This window comes from Thamnophis elegans, chromosome 2 (assembly GCF_009769535.1).
Source record: "Thamnophis elegans isolate rThaEle1 chromosome 2, rThaEle1.pri, whole genome shotgun sequence".
Lineage (NCBI taxonomy): Eukaryota > Metazoa > Chordata > Lepidosauria > Squamata > Colubridae > Thamnophis > Thamnophis elegans.
In genome coordinates, this window is record NC_045542.1 from 91,811,912 (window position 1) to 91,828,565 (window position 16,654).

Genomic DNA, 16,654 nt, shown 5'->3' on the forward strand with positions numbered 1-16,654 from the left:
AATTGAACCTACGTATCAGCCTGAGCTGGCAATCTTTAGCAAGAAGGAAATCCCTCATTTTCTCAAGGACTTAATTACTCATTGAGTGTGTATATATATACATATATATATAGAGAAAATATATATATACTCTTTCTCCGTATGGATTAAATTTATCTTTCTGTTCTTCAAATACTACATTAAAAAGAAATCTGCTCTACCTCCATGGCTTTCTTCAGTTGCTTTGCATCATAGAAGGCTGGTGGCATCATCAGTCCAAGAATAACCTTCGCCAAAGGTCCAGATATTTCAGATTTCAGGTCTGCCATAAGGTCCTATCACAGGAGACATTCATGAAGGAAAACAAATTGGAAACTCCAAAGAAACATAGCCAAATTAGACATAGGAAATTTAACAATGACTGTAAATCCGTTATTGACTTTTTGCAGGAACAGCAAAAATGATACATGGTTTTGAGGATTAGAATAAATATAACACATTATAGAGAAAATGTAAACAATGCTATAATCATAGAGAAAGCTGTTAACTTATATAATTTTATACTTATAACTGCAATAAAAGAAAACTAGAAGCCTTTTCTTTAAAACCCTTTCTTTGATCTTTGCATTTTCCTTCCTTCCTTTCAAAAGTCTAATAAAATTGTATTTAAAAGAAGAAAAAACTCCAAAACATTGATACCAGTGAGGAAGACGATCCTTAGAAGAAAGGCTCTGACATAATATGATGGGGCAAGGATTGGCCACTTGTGGGCATCCAATTATTTTTAAAATTTATCCCACATAAGTCCTAGCAAGCATGGTCAACTGTGAGGCTTTCTGAAATGAAAGTCCATCTACTTCTATTGGGCTGCATATTACCCCTCAGGTTCGTTAGATCTGTCTTAATAATGCATGCAATATTCTGGGGTGTTAACTTTTTCTTGTGATTAGAGCAGGAAGGAAGAATGGCAGCCAATAGAGAATACATACTTTGACTTAAGAACAGACTCTAGCTGTAGTTGCTCCACATGCAGGTAGAGCTTAATAATAATAAGAGCTTAATAATTGTTGTTTTGTTAAGAGGCTTTTCTCCAGAGTCAAAATCTGCATACAGATTAAAAGTAATCTGCAATTAAAAATACAAGTGCCCAAATAGTTAATACACTGTATCCTTCAACGCTCTTCTATATTTATAGCAGTGGTGGGATACGACCAGTACGCCCCAGTACGGACGTACCGGTGCCTGCTGGGAGCACCAGGTACCATTCCGGTACAGTACTCCGGAGGGCACACCTGCCCGCCTTACCTGTATTTGAGCTGATTGGGGCTTATCCGCATGGAGCATATGGCGCCTGCGCGATGCTCTGCTGAGCAGCTGAAGTGTCGCGGAGCATCACAGGCGGTAAGTACGTGTGCGCGTGCTGCGCGTGTGCATGTGGTGGAAGCCCAGCCCCATTGCACTGTACTGGTTGCAACGGGATCCGGAACCCACCACTGATTTATAGGTCAGTTTGCCATACTCAAGGAAGATACATAACTCAACTCATCCTTTTCATCTCCTGCCTAAAACTGTTAACTGAAGGTTAGACATTCAGACATGACTGAGCAAGATGGTAAAAAAAAGACCAATAGAGATTAATGGTGATTTGAGTAATAGATTGGTCCATGATATTTAACTAGGAGGGAGAATATATTTTCCATCCTGAATGCCTCATGCATAAAAATAATGCTATGGCACAAAACAAACAAAAGCTTCAGAAAGATAATGGGGGAAGTTCTACAAATTTCCCAAGTATTATAATCATGCTCCTCTTTGCTGTTTCCTGTGCAGCTAGATTTTCTGTTTTCCTTTTTCAAAAAAGAAAGACTATTGGCACATGGACCTCCAGCATACTTTACATATTTATATCAGCATTCTGAAATCTACAGACCTTAATGCGTGTTCAGCTGAACGCACACACACACACATCAGAGATTTGAATTAGCAGTTGAAATGGTTATGCAGAAGATCTAGAAGGCATCTAATTGGGGAAGGCAACCAATGAAAGAATGATCTTAATTCTTTATTTTTAAAAGTAACTGCAAACTTAAATAGGCATCTATAAGAGTTACTGCATAAGTGCTCCTGCAATAAGTAAATCAACTAAATGTAGGAGAAAGGGAATGAGATACAAAAGAAGAGATTGTACTAATTACCCGGCCATAATGAGACTTGTATGCTTTTATGATATCTTGCCTCTGGTCATTACTCCTCTGTGTGACAACCTCAATGATGGCATCTTCATCTGTCCCTGGAACCCAGTAAACAGAACACATTCAACCATTTTCCCCTCAGTTCAATAACATTTAATCTTGACTCTTGCACTTAGTCAAGGAAGTAATCCCAAGAAAGAACAAAAAGGAAATTGTCCACCACTGGGTTGAGAGAGAGAGGATATTCGCTTTTTGTTAAAACCAATCCCTCTAGTTTACTGCCTCCAGGATTTTTTGTAAAAATCGTATTATTTTTGACCCCTTACAAACTCTCCCATTACAATCTCACCATCTTTAGAGTTTGTTTCAGCCCTAAACAACTGACTGAGGAAAAAAGTCAAATCAGTGCATAAGCTCAATACCCACAGCACCTTGCTTCTGATTTCTGTGTGGAAAATTCCGGAATAATTCCCTTGGGGTATGATTTACTGCAGTGTGCTCAGATGTTTACCACATGGCCCTATAGACTGTAACCTCATTCCTGTCTTAAAAATAGATTTGGGAGTGGCAAAGAGAGACACATTTAACTAGCTTGAGATGCAACGGCATATGAACGATTTCCATTAAGACCCCTCAAGCCCCAAGCATGCTCATGCTATTCAACGCAAGCCATGATCTCTAACTTGTCAACTACTTTGCAAGCCCACATCTTACTGAGAACAGTTGCTATAGAGCAAGAAGGAGTGTGACTGTTGGTGTTCTTTGCAACAGCTCCTTCCTTGGGAATAGCTTTTCCCCCACCCCCCCAAAGCAAGGATGCCCCCACCCCCCACCACGGCCTTCTCAGAGGTAAAATGTGGCTTTTCCAGAAAGTTTTTGGGGATTAATTATATGCAACAGGGCCATACCAAACTAAACTTAATTCATTGATTTTACTATCTAATTTGGGAGGTTGGATTTTGGATTTTATTATTTTAATGAATAAAAATATATCTTATTATTCTGTGTATTTTTTAAAGATTTGTAAGCCACCTGTTAAGTTTCAGGAAGTGAACAAGTCTCCTAAATAAATCAATGAACAAGTGCAATTGGTTTATGGTATTCTGAATGAATGCCCAGGGAATGCCTCTTATTGAACAATGTAGAAGCGTAACAAATAGCAACAAAATCATTCAGCTATTTCTAGAATATATTCTCTAAATATATTCTCATTTTCTTCCTGGCAAGTTCTACTGACAGAATATCAAGACTAGGCAATGGCTTGAGAGACCAATGGGTTTTCAAATATATAAAAAAAATCACTATGTTGAGCATTTTCCCTAAGTACAACAGTGCCATCTCCTGGGTCTTAGAGGAAGCAGTAGAATATCATTTGATCACTGTCAGTATCTAACGGTATGCATTGATACTGTTTTTATGGAGCATTTGCTGCCTGGATGATTTTTAGATGGTGACGGATCACCAGAACCATCCTTCTTTTTCTAGAATCACAAAATCAGAAGGTTAACCAGGTTTGTTCTGAAAGACATTTCTTCTATCATGAATGAAGATTCAGGAGTATGATCATCACCTCAACATATACTTTGTGTAAATCTAGTAAGCAGGCCTCTAAGAGTAAAGTAACTATTTCCTTCCAACATTTGTGTGTGTTTGTGTGTGTGGTGTGTGTGTGTGTGTCATTTTATGCTTATTTAATTTTAAAATGATATTCCTTTTTGCATTGTACAGTTACACAGCCTTGTATCAAATGTAATTAAATGGTGCAACAGACAACAGCAACATACTTTGCAATTGTGTATTTTCTTCCCTAAAATACATAAACAGTTGTGATGTGCAGCAAGTTCAGCACTGTACACTGCTGGCATTGCACTGGCTTCTCTTTCACGGCTGCCTAAGATTTACTCAGATTATCAATCTCTCCAATCAGCTACATGAAGCAAGTGGCCTGAGGGAGAACCATAAGCCACTAGTAGCCAAATGTTTTAGAGTGGTAGTTCTCAACCTTTTTGTTCACCATGGACCCTCTGTGGTGGCACAGTGATTAGAATGCAGTATTGCAGGCTACTTTGGCTGACTGCCGGGCTGCCAGCAGTTCACCAGGTTCAAGGTTGACTCAGCCTTCCATCCTTCTGAGACGATCATCCGTCTCTGATTGTTGGGGGCGATAGGCTGACTCTGTAAACCGCTTAGAGGGGGCTGTGAAGCACTGTTAAGTGGTAAGTCTAAATGCTATTGCTAATGCGATTAAATACCTTTAGTGCGGTGGTGAAATTCAACTTTTTTTTACTACTGGTTCTGTGGGCGGATGTGGCAGGGGAAGGATACTGCAAAATCCCCATTCCCCCCCCCACTCCTGAGGGGAGGATATTGAAAAATCTCCATTCCCACCCCAATCTGGGGCCAGCCAGAGATGGCATTTGCCGGTTCTCCGAACTACTCAAAATTTCTGCTACCGGTTCTCCAGAACCTGTCAGAACCTGCTGAATTTCACCCTTGTTTTTGTGGCCATGTACTGTGGCCACGGACCACCAAGACTTAACTCATGATTTAAATCATAACAAGTCTTCTATCCTTCATAGACTTCCTGTGAAAACATTGTGGCCCTCCAGAGGTCCGCAGACCACCAGTTGAGAACCACTGTTTTAGAGTGTTTTTAACATCGGGTATTGATTCTAGTAGAACAAAACCTAGAGACAGAGTTCTACATGTCAAGTTTGAGGTGCAGGTTACATCGTTCCTAGAATGACTGGATATGAGGAATGGATCTATAAAATTACCTACATTTTAAAAGCATTCAGCTAACAAAGCCTGCCTTAGGAAGATATCTGGACAAGAAATAATGCTTCCTATTTGGAAAGTCTACAAATGTTACTACTTTAACACTGAATAAAAAAAAAAGAGTGACTTTTCTTGCTCCGCATCAGAGCGTTGCAAAGGGTAACTTACCAAGCCCCTTCATGGCTTTCCTGAGCACTTTTGCATCAGCATCAGCATTAAAATTTGCAGCTGGAAAAATGGTTCCTTTCACCTGTAGAAAAGTAAGAGTAGTTTAAATTAAAATTATGCATTTTAAAAGGGGAGAGGCACAGAAAGAGGGCCAAGCAGAAGGGCGTTCAAATAAGGCACCCCCATCCATCTCCTAACAATTGCTATTTTATTTAAAACAATTGGAGAAAAGCAGGATAAATTCCATGCTCATGCATCTCCCAGAGTCAGCAGAAGAAGGCATCTTTCAACGATATTTCAAATTCTCAATGCCTGTTTCTGATTACATTAGCAAACTTCCAGACATTAATTCAAAATGACGTGATTTCTTTAGGACTGACTCTCCACCTGTTTTACATGCAAAAAGCCTAGGATGAATTCACAGAGCCCATTCCAGTGACTACATCTAATCATTGTCTGTTTCCTTGTATTAGGCAGTAACATGTCATGATGGAAGAATTGTTTGAGAAAAGAGCAGGTTTACTTGGTAAAATAATCCACTAATGAGGGGCATTTGTGAATTCACCTTTTAAAAATAATTAGTGAAATGTTTAGTAAGTTCAATAGCTCACACAGCAAAACAAGCAAAGGAAGAAAACCCATCTATTGCTAATCTGATTTTGTAACAGAAGCTATGGGCTGTTTTCTTAACATAGCTCTGAGGATCCATATTGCAGATGCATTTATGAAGCTGCAGTGATTCTGCTGGGTGTGTATGGGCACTTACAAAAAAGTACTTCCACTGGACTGTTTTTTACTTTTATCATCAGATATCCTATTATACTGAGGAATAAGCAACATCTTCAAATGTTAATTCCTAATGATGTGAAAAACCAAGGAAGGAGAAAATAATTTTTCTATGAATGCATTTTAGTTAAAGTGACATGTTTAGAAGTAGGCAAAATATCCAAGAGGTGTAGAGCATTAGCAGAGGATAGAGTGAAGCAGTTGTAGTTTTGAGCCAGCAAGGCACAGGTAGGAAAAGGGAAGGCTGGCTTCTAACCTCCACTTTGGCCACTGCACTAAGTTCCCACATCTGATAGGCCACCTGCGCAGCTTCAGGGAAGAACTCACCTGCAGCACTGGAAGGGGAGGGATGGAAAGATACAAGGTGGATGACATTTGCAGAGACACAGTAAAACGTGAAGATGCACATCCTGTGCAAATTAGCTGGTGCAGTCACACTGTCCCATCCTCCCTCTCCAAACTAAATTCCCAAACAACATCCATCCATCCATCCATCCACCCATCTATCACTTGGTACATTTTTATAAGAGACAAAAAATGTACCAAGTAATAACTTGGTACATTTTTATAAGAGGCATGGCAGAAAGCAGGCTAATTGGTGTGTTTGCCATATTTCCTAAGAAAAAAGTGAGGGTCTTTTTTCCCTTCTCTTTGCAAAAGGCAACTGCAGTTCTTCTTAATCCATACTAGGATCATAGGGAAATTATTAAAAGCCTATGCTAACTCTAAAACCTTAAATTAGGCCCAATCTTGCTTGAGCTCAATCTTTTGCTTTTGAATAAAAAAGAAACATCAATATAACTTTGGGTTTTGAATGAAAAGGTGGGAAGACAACGAATGAAGGTACCCCTTATATCAAATATAGCCTGGAAGGCTACTTCTTCAATTTAATACTTTATTTCAATGTCATTTGAGAATTGCAAAAATAGTACATGAATAGGATAATGCAAGGGATTCTAGACTCTCTTTAAAATAAAATATATTAGTGTTGCTGTTATTCCACTCTTCTCTGCATTGATTCCCATACTATGTAAATGATACACTTGTAGTCCTCGTGCTTAGTAAATCATTGGTCATCCAATATTGGTCATCATAGTATTGACATATGAAATTTGCCCAAGCCATCCTCTCATCCATTCTTCTACTTTCTAGTGTCCCAACTACATTAATTAACATTTGTAGCAATCACAGCTGTGGTGAGAGTTAACATTTAATGTATCTGAAATGCAATAGGTTAGTGAAGGCTGGTCCAAAGTGTATATAAAATCTCACAGGTTCAACTACTGAATTTGGGCAGTAGCAGTATATACCCACATACTGGATCAAGTTCTGATATGGAGCTAAAGAGAAAGAGAGAGGAAGCCGAACCTGCTTAGATGTAGCTTATGGAGACTTAATCATGGAAAAGGACAATAATCAGTTATTTGCTAATCAGAGCATTTCAAAACACATAGCAATATGCTCCTACTTCATTTTATGACTGAGGTACTATGATTAAAAACACATTATAATATCAATGCTGGGTCATCTCTTAGTAACCACATAGATTTTCCCCATAATTATAATATGAATATTAAGAGTATTTTAAAAGGCTTGAAGTCCTTCCAGGCAGAGAAACACATTTTTAGCCTGTCAACAAAAACTGAGCTGAAGGGCCTGCTGTCCAAGAATAGTTCAACCGACCATCCTCAGATGAAAAATATCACTTTCTAGAAAAACTACTGAAATTTGGGGGGAAGGTATTTGCTATGATAGAAATTAGCCCTGCAAGAAAAAAAAATCATATTCTGCTTGGGAAATAATAGTTTTAAAAGTACAGGCCCAAAAAGAGTTTCGGCAACTGAGAGCCATTTAAAAATCATTGCTCCCCCACAAGAAACCATGCTTCAGAATTGAACTTACTCATCATCTCCCCCGCACAGTTTCAGTAGTGCTTTTTTGTAATCACCTGATGTGTCACTCTGTGAAAGGGAGAGAAAAAAACTCAGCTCTTCACAATTATAACCAAAGTGCAAATCATCCTTAAGATGAAAGTTATATAACCTAAATGGCATGCCACGAAAACTAACCTAAACATTCACAAAAGAAAGTTTAACCCAATCATCTCTCTCTAAGGCTGCCTGAATTATTCTGTGCTGACGATCTCTTCCAAGCACAACATGAACAATGAGATACAAGATACCTTCAGGAGCACTAGATCCTTTCTTAATAATATTCAGTGCATTATAAATACAAACAAAACCGCTATGATAAATTTCACACATCCTCTGCAGTGCAAATATACAATATTTACCTCAATCATATGATGCAAAGATTTTTCATACTTAGTCCGGAATATTTCCCGAATATCCAGCATATCAATCTCACTTCGTGACACCATGATGCGAATCAGCGTGTTATCCCTTGTCCCAAAACCCTAGAATGAATCATTTAAGGTCACAAAAATCCCAAAGGGACATGGGATGTTCAAAAGTTTTAATGTTTATAGAAGATGCTAGAATCCAATAAGAGAGGCTATCTCCAATCGTTATGTGCATCTCAAAACAACTTCAAAGGCTTTTTCTTCTTTCTATATGTGACTTATATAATAGTTCGTCAATCAGTTGAATTAATTATTTTTCAAAATGTCAGATATAATATGAATAGCACATGCTACCTGTGTCTCATAGCTTTAGGAGAGTCAGACTTTTTTCAGCCACAGAAACATTTATAGGGCATCCTAGACAAAATAGTGCTGGAATATTTCGAATAGTGTTCATAAACTATAAGCGCAATTGTAAGGAACTGATTCATCATTTACAATAATTTTATTAGAAGAATAAGGCAACATTTTCTAAAGTTATTAACTATAATGGTAGTAACTGAGTAACACCCAGTATGATAAATTGATTATATTTTATTATTTATTAATTGCATATGTTATTCTGAATATGTTCCTCCAAATATGGCTTGTTAATACTATTTGCTTAAATCAATGTTTGGCTAAGAAATTAATAAAAAATCTAGTATTAGGAATATGGATTATATTAAAACACATTTTCTTACTTTTCTTGTTCCCTGACCTTTTTTGAAAAATCAAACATTTATTTGTATCACTCTTTGTACCAATATTCATTACACCTTACACCTATAATAAATTGTGACTAGTGAAAGCTAAAGCAAGTTGCTTCTTGTTGCAATAACATTTATGATACAAACTTGGCTGTTTAAATAGACTTAATTTATTGAGTAACTCCAAAACCCCTTTTCAAAAACATGTGATGGCATAATATCCTGTGCAGAGTTAGAATCTGTATAGTTGAGCTGACGCAGATTCAAAGCACACTAGTTAAGGCTAGCATCTCACTTTTATAAACTATCGTAGTAAAGATCATAAGGTAGAATTATTACAATTGGCTAAGTGTTCATTCCCTGGAACTAAATAAGGTGGAAGTGGGTTTAAATTTCCATTCAATGTTTTAATTTTTATATTAGAAAAGTCCAAACAGTTAAAATATAGAAAAGTCAACAGTGGTCCTCCTAATGTTCAGAAGATACATATAGTAGGAGATGAAAGCTATTTTCTAGAATACCTGGAGTGGTACTCACCTTCATTGCTTTGAACAATCTTTCAGCAAAATATTCAGCCGTACTCCTGATATTTTTCACTGTGGAGAGAGCATTGGGAGAGAGTTTTAGGTCTGTAGGTCAAAAATGCATTTCCAGAAGCTCTTCAAAAGCTATAGTCTGGCATCATACGTGATTAAAAAAGGCTGTTCAATCTTGCACTGTGATGCATTCCTGAGTAGAGTTACAGGGAACCATTCCCTCCTCTTGGACACCCAATCGCATTATTTCTAACATGATTTCTATACACTCAACTCACAAAGAAAATGCTCAAACCTCAGATGTTATTGCTAAGTTTTATTCTGAACAACCCGAGTTTCTCTCTGCAGATACAACTACTACCCTTAACCATGAATGGTGTGATTATTAGCAATCGGAGAAAGAGATACCCTCTATGAATTTGCTAGATGTTTGGAAATCCTCTAGATCTTTCTCATAGAAGTAAATTACAGGCATTATGTATCTTTCTCATCTTAATCAAAGTTATTTCATCCTGAAGAAAAATTGACGAAAGTGCCTCTTGATATATACATATAATGTTTTCAAAGTATGGAACTTGGTATTTTGAGACTTGTACTTATTTTACATGCATGCCCATATTTAATTTGGCTTTTGAATCCCTTCATGCCTTCATTTCTTCAAAAATACTTTATAAGATAGGATCCAGCTTACCTACAGCCAACATCAATTTTTCAAAGTCCCCAGATAGTTCTGCTCGGATGCTCATCTCAATGGATTTTCCCGAAATCTTCTGATACTCATTAAAGACTGAAAAAAGTGGGAGATAGGTATTCAGTCTCTCTCATACACAAACATGCTTTTGGCTGATTGATATATCAAAAGTACCTTTGGCTGAATTCCAAATGACACTTGTCTGATATAGAGCTACCTCATTATCACAATGCAACTTGAATGGAATACTTAACATTACTGCCATTTCATAGTGTTTAAAATTGGTATTAGCAGCATTGTGTACCCATTACTACTAGAAGGGAAGCCCTGTAATTATAATTATGTGTAACAGAATTTAAACAAAAACCCAAGTCTTAGGAGATAGCAAAGTCTAGAAATATCTTTATGTCATCACCTCCTGAGATCACAGGTGATGACAAATAGCAATAGCACTTAAACTTATATACCACTTTACAGCTCTCTCTAAGCAATTTACAGTGTCAGCATATTGCCCCCAACAATCTGGGTCCTCATTTTATCCCCCTCAGAAGGATGAAAGGCTGAGTCAACCCCGAGCCTGGTGAGATTGAATCAGCCAAACTGCTGGCAGCCAGTGATGAGCAAAAGTAGTCTGCAGTACTGCATTCTAACCACTGTGCCACCACGGCTCATGATTTAACAAGCAACAAGCAAATAAGCAATAAGAATCAGTTCCTTTTGCACTACCTTATCGTATTTATGGAAGAAGAATAAAATTCATGGATCTGTATTTCGGTGATGAAAATATTCAAGTACAATATCACAGATCAGACTCTGATGTAATTGAAAGCTATTCTCAGCAGTCCATGTGGTCTGCTGACCAGATTCTAAAGAATGATCTTAATGTAACTTTTTCCTTCCCTTCCTTTCCTTCCTTTCTTCCCTCCTTTCCTTCCTTATCTACGTATCCACCGATCCACCAATCACTTATGCATACTAGGAAAACATATGATGCCTTGGTAAAAGAGATCACAAGTAGGTAAGAAAATGTGAGATTCTTGAGATTCAAATTATTACTATTTCTTGTACAGCAATGTTCCTGCTCACCTAGCCGAAGGTGTTGTTTGCTTCGGTTTCCAAGAATGTAGACAAACTGGGCCTCATCTGTGCCCCATTTCTGCTCTCCAGCTTCTAACAAGTCCTTTTAGAAAACATAAGTACACAGGACAACAGGAAAACATGAGTACACAGGACAACAGGAACCGGACAAAGGAAACAACTACTGTTACCATCAACATTTTCAAAGCATTTCTCATCTGGAAGCTCTAAACCAACATAAAATAATGATCCATATAACTTGAGTCAGCATTACTGAATTCTCAAAACTGATATGTAGTATTGATCTGATAGCTCAGTAAAAAATTAAGACCACTTTATGATTTTTAACCAATCACTTTCTCGCAAGCCAACCTATCTATACTATATAGGAAATTTGTTAGGAAAATTGGAGAAAGGATTGCTATGCTTGCCACTTTGAATTCCTGGTGAAAAAGTATTATATACATGTAATAAATAAATATGTAACAAAACAATATATCAAATGTATAGTGCATTGTCAAAGCCTCAGGAATATATCTACAGATCAATCTAAATTCTGGGGCTATGAAGTCCAATGAGAAATTTCTTCTTGAATTTAGTATTCAATTCAGAATTTCTGAAGTCCTATTCTTTACTCTTTTACATTGAGAAATTATAAATATTATCTACATCAAAAGAATGTAGGAAACCAATCAGAGCTAGGCTGCCAAAAATTCGACCAATACTGATTGAGGTAATATAAACAAGCATTTATCAGACCTATTCTTATTTACACTAAAATGGATGTTTCTGAGAGTTTAGCAGAGAAAAAGTACGTCAGAATTTACAAAAATTATCTACACAGGACTTAGATCACCCTCTATGCTTTCTTTTCTAGGACTGGATTTCTTCTTTGAAAAAAGATCAAATTCTTCCTTTATTGAATCACATAGGCACTACCATTACTTACGTTGGCATCTTGTTCTACTAAGTCTTCACTCACAACATCATCTTCTTCTCTGTTTCCCTATAGAAATAAACAATGAATAAACAATAAACAATGAATCAGTTCCATTAGTAAGCTAATAAATGTTGGAATAAATGTTAAAAGAGAGCATAAAGACCAACATACCTGAAGCAGTACAATGAGCATCTTCTTGAAGTGTCCTGAGGTATCTGCTATGACATCTTCCTCCAAATCCCTTTCATATGCTAAAAAAGAATTCAACAGTTACTAACAAACTTTGCTGTTTTTCTCATCTGATTCACGAATGCATTGTGTGTTAGTCAAAAACAAAACTGAGCAAGCATTCATAAATATATCCCCCCACAAACTAACAGCACAAGGATAAAAGCAATATAACAAGATAATTGTACAAACTGAACAAAAAGCTGAAAGGACCTTTGTTCATCATCACTGAGGTAAAGCTAAAACTTTTAATTTGTAAACTACTCCAGGATATTCAGGATAAGATGTCTGTTAGAGACAGAGAGAAGACACCAAAACTGCTAACTTCATCTCAGTGATAATATCCAGCATGATCCTGTAGATCTTATTGCAACTTTAACAGCCGTGGATTAATAGTAGCTGAAGCCAACTCAATACAAAGATCTTGTAGTAATCACCATCTTTGTAAGCCTCCACCAGAGCATGAATCTGTTGATTGGTCCGTGATGCCAGAATCTCAATCAGGCTCTTCTCATCAGTCCCAATGCCCTAGGAATAAAGAATACAACTTATCTATATCAGCCACAATGCGTTGTTACTTAAAAAGATGAAAAAATAAATAAATAAATGCTCCTCAAAAGAAAAAAAATGAACTTTAAAAGTATAGTAAAGAGAGCAATATTCTCATGAGCTCCATAAATAATGACAACCATAATCAAACTCTTTCTTTACCTTTAGAGCATCTTTGATTTCCTTGGCATCAAAGTACTCCAAGGGCCTCATTAGACCCACGATCAGTCGTTCAAATTTTCCAGTCAATTCATACTTCAAGTCTGCAATCAGGTCCTAATAAAAAGGAAGAAAAAGGTAAGGAATAAAAAATAAAACCAATTTGCTTTGCTCAGTTTGTTAGAAGTCCACTCATCACAAAAAAGTATAAAGTCTTAGAATCAATTGAAAACTGAATTCAACATTGGAAGCAGGAACAAATATACTTAATTTTGTTAAATATTAATTTGCATCTCTCTAGTGGAAAGCAAAAAATATACTTCTGTTTTTTAAAATTAAAATCTAATCTATGCGAGTACCACTGTTAAGGACAAACTTATTATTACCCAATATGTGAAAGAATTGTTATGAGATTTGAATGTCACAAAATGGTCAACAATTTCTTACCCTAGTAATTCATTAGTTGTGGCTACCAAAACTCTTTCCACTCCCCTAAAATTTTGTGAATGAACTAGAAGATTCAGCATTAGAGACCAATCTTATTTTATTTCATCCTCTGTTTTGACTATTAAAAAAAGCTTTCTTGTTTATATCTCTACTGCAAAAGGAAACCTATCCTACTTTATGTCAGGTGCAGGGACAAAAGGACCTTGACTCTCTGAGAAAGAATTTTGGCTACATATCTCCCATGCTCCATACACTCCCCCGCTCCCAGTTTCCCACAGTAGAATATGTTTGAATATGTGGCAGGCTTGAGACCCACTGTAAAAGATGGCTTCCAAGCCTGACACTTTATCTCCTGAGTTCCAGAGATTCAAAGAAGTGGTAGTTAAAAGCAAGGAATTTTTACAATACAAACTGTTTCTATTCTGTTTGTGTAACACATGTGTTTGGGGGACTCATTTATCGTGATCTATTTACTCTTATTCCTCAACAAGGGTCATATAGGTAGATGTATGAATATCCTGTACAATACTTTGGAGATGGGAAGGGTCTCCCCTCTTGGAGTATGGAGGCAGCTGCCAGATTAAAATATATGCTCACCACTGCCAATTCTGCATCATGATTAAAGATTCTAAAATTCTGTTTTGAGTATATCCTTGGTTTCTTAGTTGAAAGAAGTAAAAACTCAGTCTGATTACTGGGCTATCATGACTGTGGAATAAAGCCTTAAGAACCAGATGTATATGATGTAGAGCAGGGATGGTCCTTTTATGATTTGTAAACTTCATCTCCCAGAATTACTTAGCCAGCCATGCTCATGCTTCCTCAGGAACTCTGGGAGTTGAAGTTCACAAGTAATAAAGAGGCCATCATTCGCCATCTCTGAGGTAGAAAAGTAATGTAGTGAAGTACATCCACATCTATAAGATCAGATAAAATTCCTCTCATATATAGGAGAGGTCAAGATATATGCAGGAATGGAAATCAGCCATTCACAATCCAGTATTCAAAGGTGAAATTACAAGCCTTGTATAAAGTCTTTTTTTTTCTAGTTTTCCTATCCATTCTGAGACTGACCTTTCCATAGAGAGCCTTATATACTTGGCAGATCTCATTTCTTTGTTTATTGCTCCTGGATGCTATGAGATCTAGTATAGCTTCTTTATCACTGCCTGCAGGGGAAAAAAAGCCTCAGTCATTTTACGATAACAGGATCCCAAAACTGACAGCAAAGTTATATAACATGCATTAGAATCACCTTTGAAAAAATCTGGATAACAGTCCCATTTTCTAATTTGAATTGGAACTGAGAAAACCGGAAGCACATTGACAGCCATGCTTAGCTGGGAGTTAAATAACATTCTACTACAGTCCATAGAAAATGAGAGAGAAAGGAAGGAAGCAGCTTTGTGTATTATGGGAAAGGAGAATCAATTCTTCTGTATTCTTGCACTTGTCCTTTAACAGAACTATTTTACCATTTTGAACAGTTCTGCTTGGAAATTTTTACTTTGTTGGTACATCGGCATAAACATAAAAGCCTAAATTTCCCTTCCCCAGAATTATCAGAATGCCTATCCTACCATTTTCTCCTCAAACTAATCTGAGCTACAATGTTTAATAGGATTTTTTTTAAGTTGCAAAATTTCTTTTGTGCTCCAAATATTCAATTTGACAAAGGAACGAGGAATTGGACAAGAATAAGAGAATATAGTAGAGTTGTTCATATTTTGAAAGTATTTTGGAAAAAGTACTTTAGACCTTTTTAAGCCAAGGACATGTGTGCTGTTCATTAAATCAATCTGTGGCTTTCTGGGTTGTCAGCAACCTTAAGAAAAGTCTGTGCATGCTTTAAGAGTCGTCATAATTTTAATAAGTGAATTCCTTAAAAGAATTACAACCAATTTGTCAGGCAAGCGGCTTATAAAATAGCATAAAATTGCTGGTTTGATCTTGTGCAAGACTTGAAACATTTCTCTAGGTGACTTTCAAGTAGGGATGCTAGTTTATAGGTCTGCTGCTGAGTCACACCTACTAACTGCCTGTATTACTCCATGACTAAGCAAAATAGACTTATGGATAGAAGAAGGCATGTGACGAACAAGACTTTTGTCAAAAAGATTGGCCATCACTGTGTCAGTGTTGTTTTAGCTTCTTCAAAGCTAAGCAGCTTTAAAATATATATAGGTAATCTTGGACTTACAATCACAATTGAGCCCAAAATTTATGTTGCTGAGTAAGACAGTTGTTAAGTGAATTTTGTCCAAGTTTACCACCTTTCTTGCCACGGTTGTTAATTGAATCACTGCAGTTATTAATAACATGGTTAAGTGAATTTGGTTTCCCCATTGACTTTGTTTGTCAGAAAGTCACAAAAGGTGATCACTTGACCCCAGTCATAAATATGAACCAGTTGCCAAGTGTCTGAATTTTGAACACATGGGCATGGGGATGCTGCAATAGTAGTAAGTGTAAAAAATGGTCAGAAGTCACTTTTTCAATGCCGTTGTAACTTTGAACAGTGACTAAATGAACTCCTGTAAATAGAGTACTTGTATACCAAACCTAGAAAACAGATAATCTCTCTCTTCTTCTCACCATTCTTGCACACAATTTCCGTAGAAAAAGAAAATGTGCAGATGATGTCATTGATATGGAGTGCTCTTATTGAATTTATTTTTGGTGTTGTGGGGGGAGGGTATTTTCAAGCCATTTTTTATTCCTGGCAATTGCCTGGACAACTTCCTGCAGTTTTCTAGGCAACATTTATAGATGTGATTTGCCATTGCCGCTTCTAGTTGGCTTCACGTCTAAAACACTGCTATTGATTTTTTTAAATCACATGTGTAAAACATTTCAAAATACATGAAAAACACAACAAATTTTCATTCATAGTGATAGGAGGTAACATTGAAGACATACCAAATCCCTTCATAGCATTGTATAGTGCCTCTGCATCCTGGTTGGCATCAAAGTTTGGGAAATCGTTCACTGAACCCCTATATCTTCTAGCCTAGGATTAAAAAAAGATAAAAATCAAATTATTATTAATTTTGAAACATGTCATCTATAGAAA

At 36.8% G+C, this 16,654-nt stretch overlaps 1 protein-coding gene across 3 annotated transcripts in view; it reads right to left on the minus strand.

Moving 5' to 3' along the window:
* Positions 1 to 16,654, minus strand: part of ANXA6 (annexin A6) — a 41,452-nt gene that overhangs the window by 13,371 nt on the left and 11,427 nt on the right. For all 3 annotated transcript variants that reach the window (XM_032209085.1, XM_032209084.1, XM_032209083.1), the window contains exons 3-17: positions 16,501 to 16,591; positions 14,656 to 14,750; positions 13,138 to 13,251; positions 12,864 to 12,954; positions 12,370 to 12,449; positions 12,208 to 12,264; positions 11,268 to 11,361; positions 10,182 to 10,277; positions 9,492 to 9,550; positions 8,197 to 8,319; positions 7,806 to 7,864; positions 6,160 to 6,238; positions 5,118 to 5,199; positions 2,175 to 2,269; positions 201 to 314 (exon numbers count right to left, since the gene is read on the minus strand). In XM_032209085.1, coding sequence (XP_032064976.1) covers positions 201 to 314; positions 2,175 to 2,269; positions 5,118 to 5,199; positions 6,160 to 6,238; positions 7,806 to 7,864; positions 8,197 to 8,319; positions 9,492 to 9,550; positions 10,182 to 10,277; positions 11,268 to 11,361; positions 12,208 to 12,264; positions 12,370 to 12,449; positions 12,864 to 12,954; positions 13,138 to 13,251; positions 14,656 to 14,750; positions 16,501 to 16,591 — 1,329 coding nt within the window. The remainder of the gene's footprint in view (positions 1 to 200; positions 315 to 2,174; positions 2,270 to 5,117; positions 5,200 to 6,159; positions 6,239 to 7,805; positions 7,865 to 8,196; positions 8,320 to 9,491; positions 9,551 to 10,181; positions 10,278 to 11,267; positions 11,362 to 12,207; positions 12,265 to 12,369; positions 12,450 to 12,863; positions 12,955 to 13,137; positions 13,252 to 14,655; positions 14,751 to 16,500; positions 16,592 to 16,654) is intronic.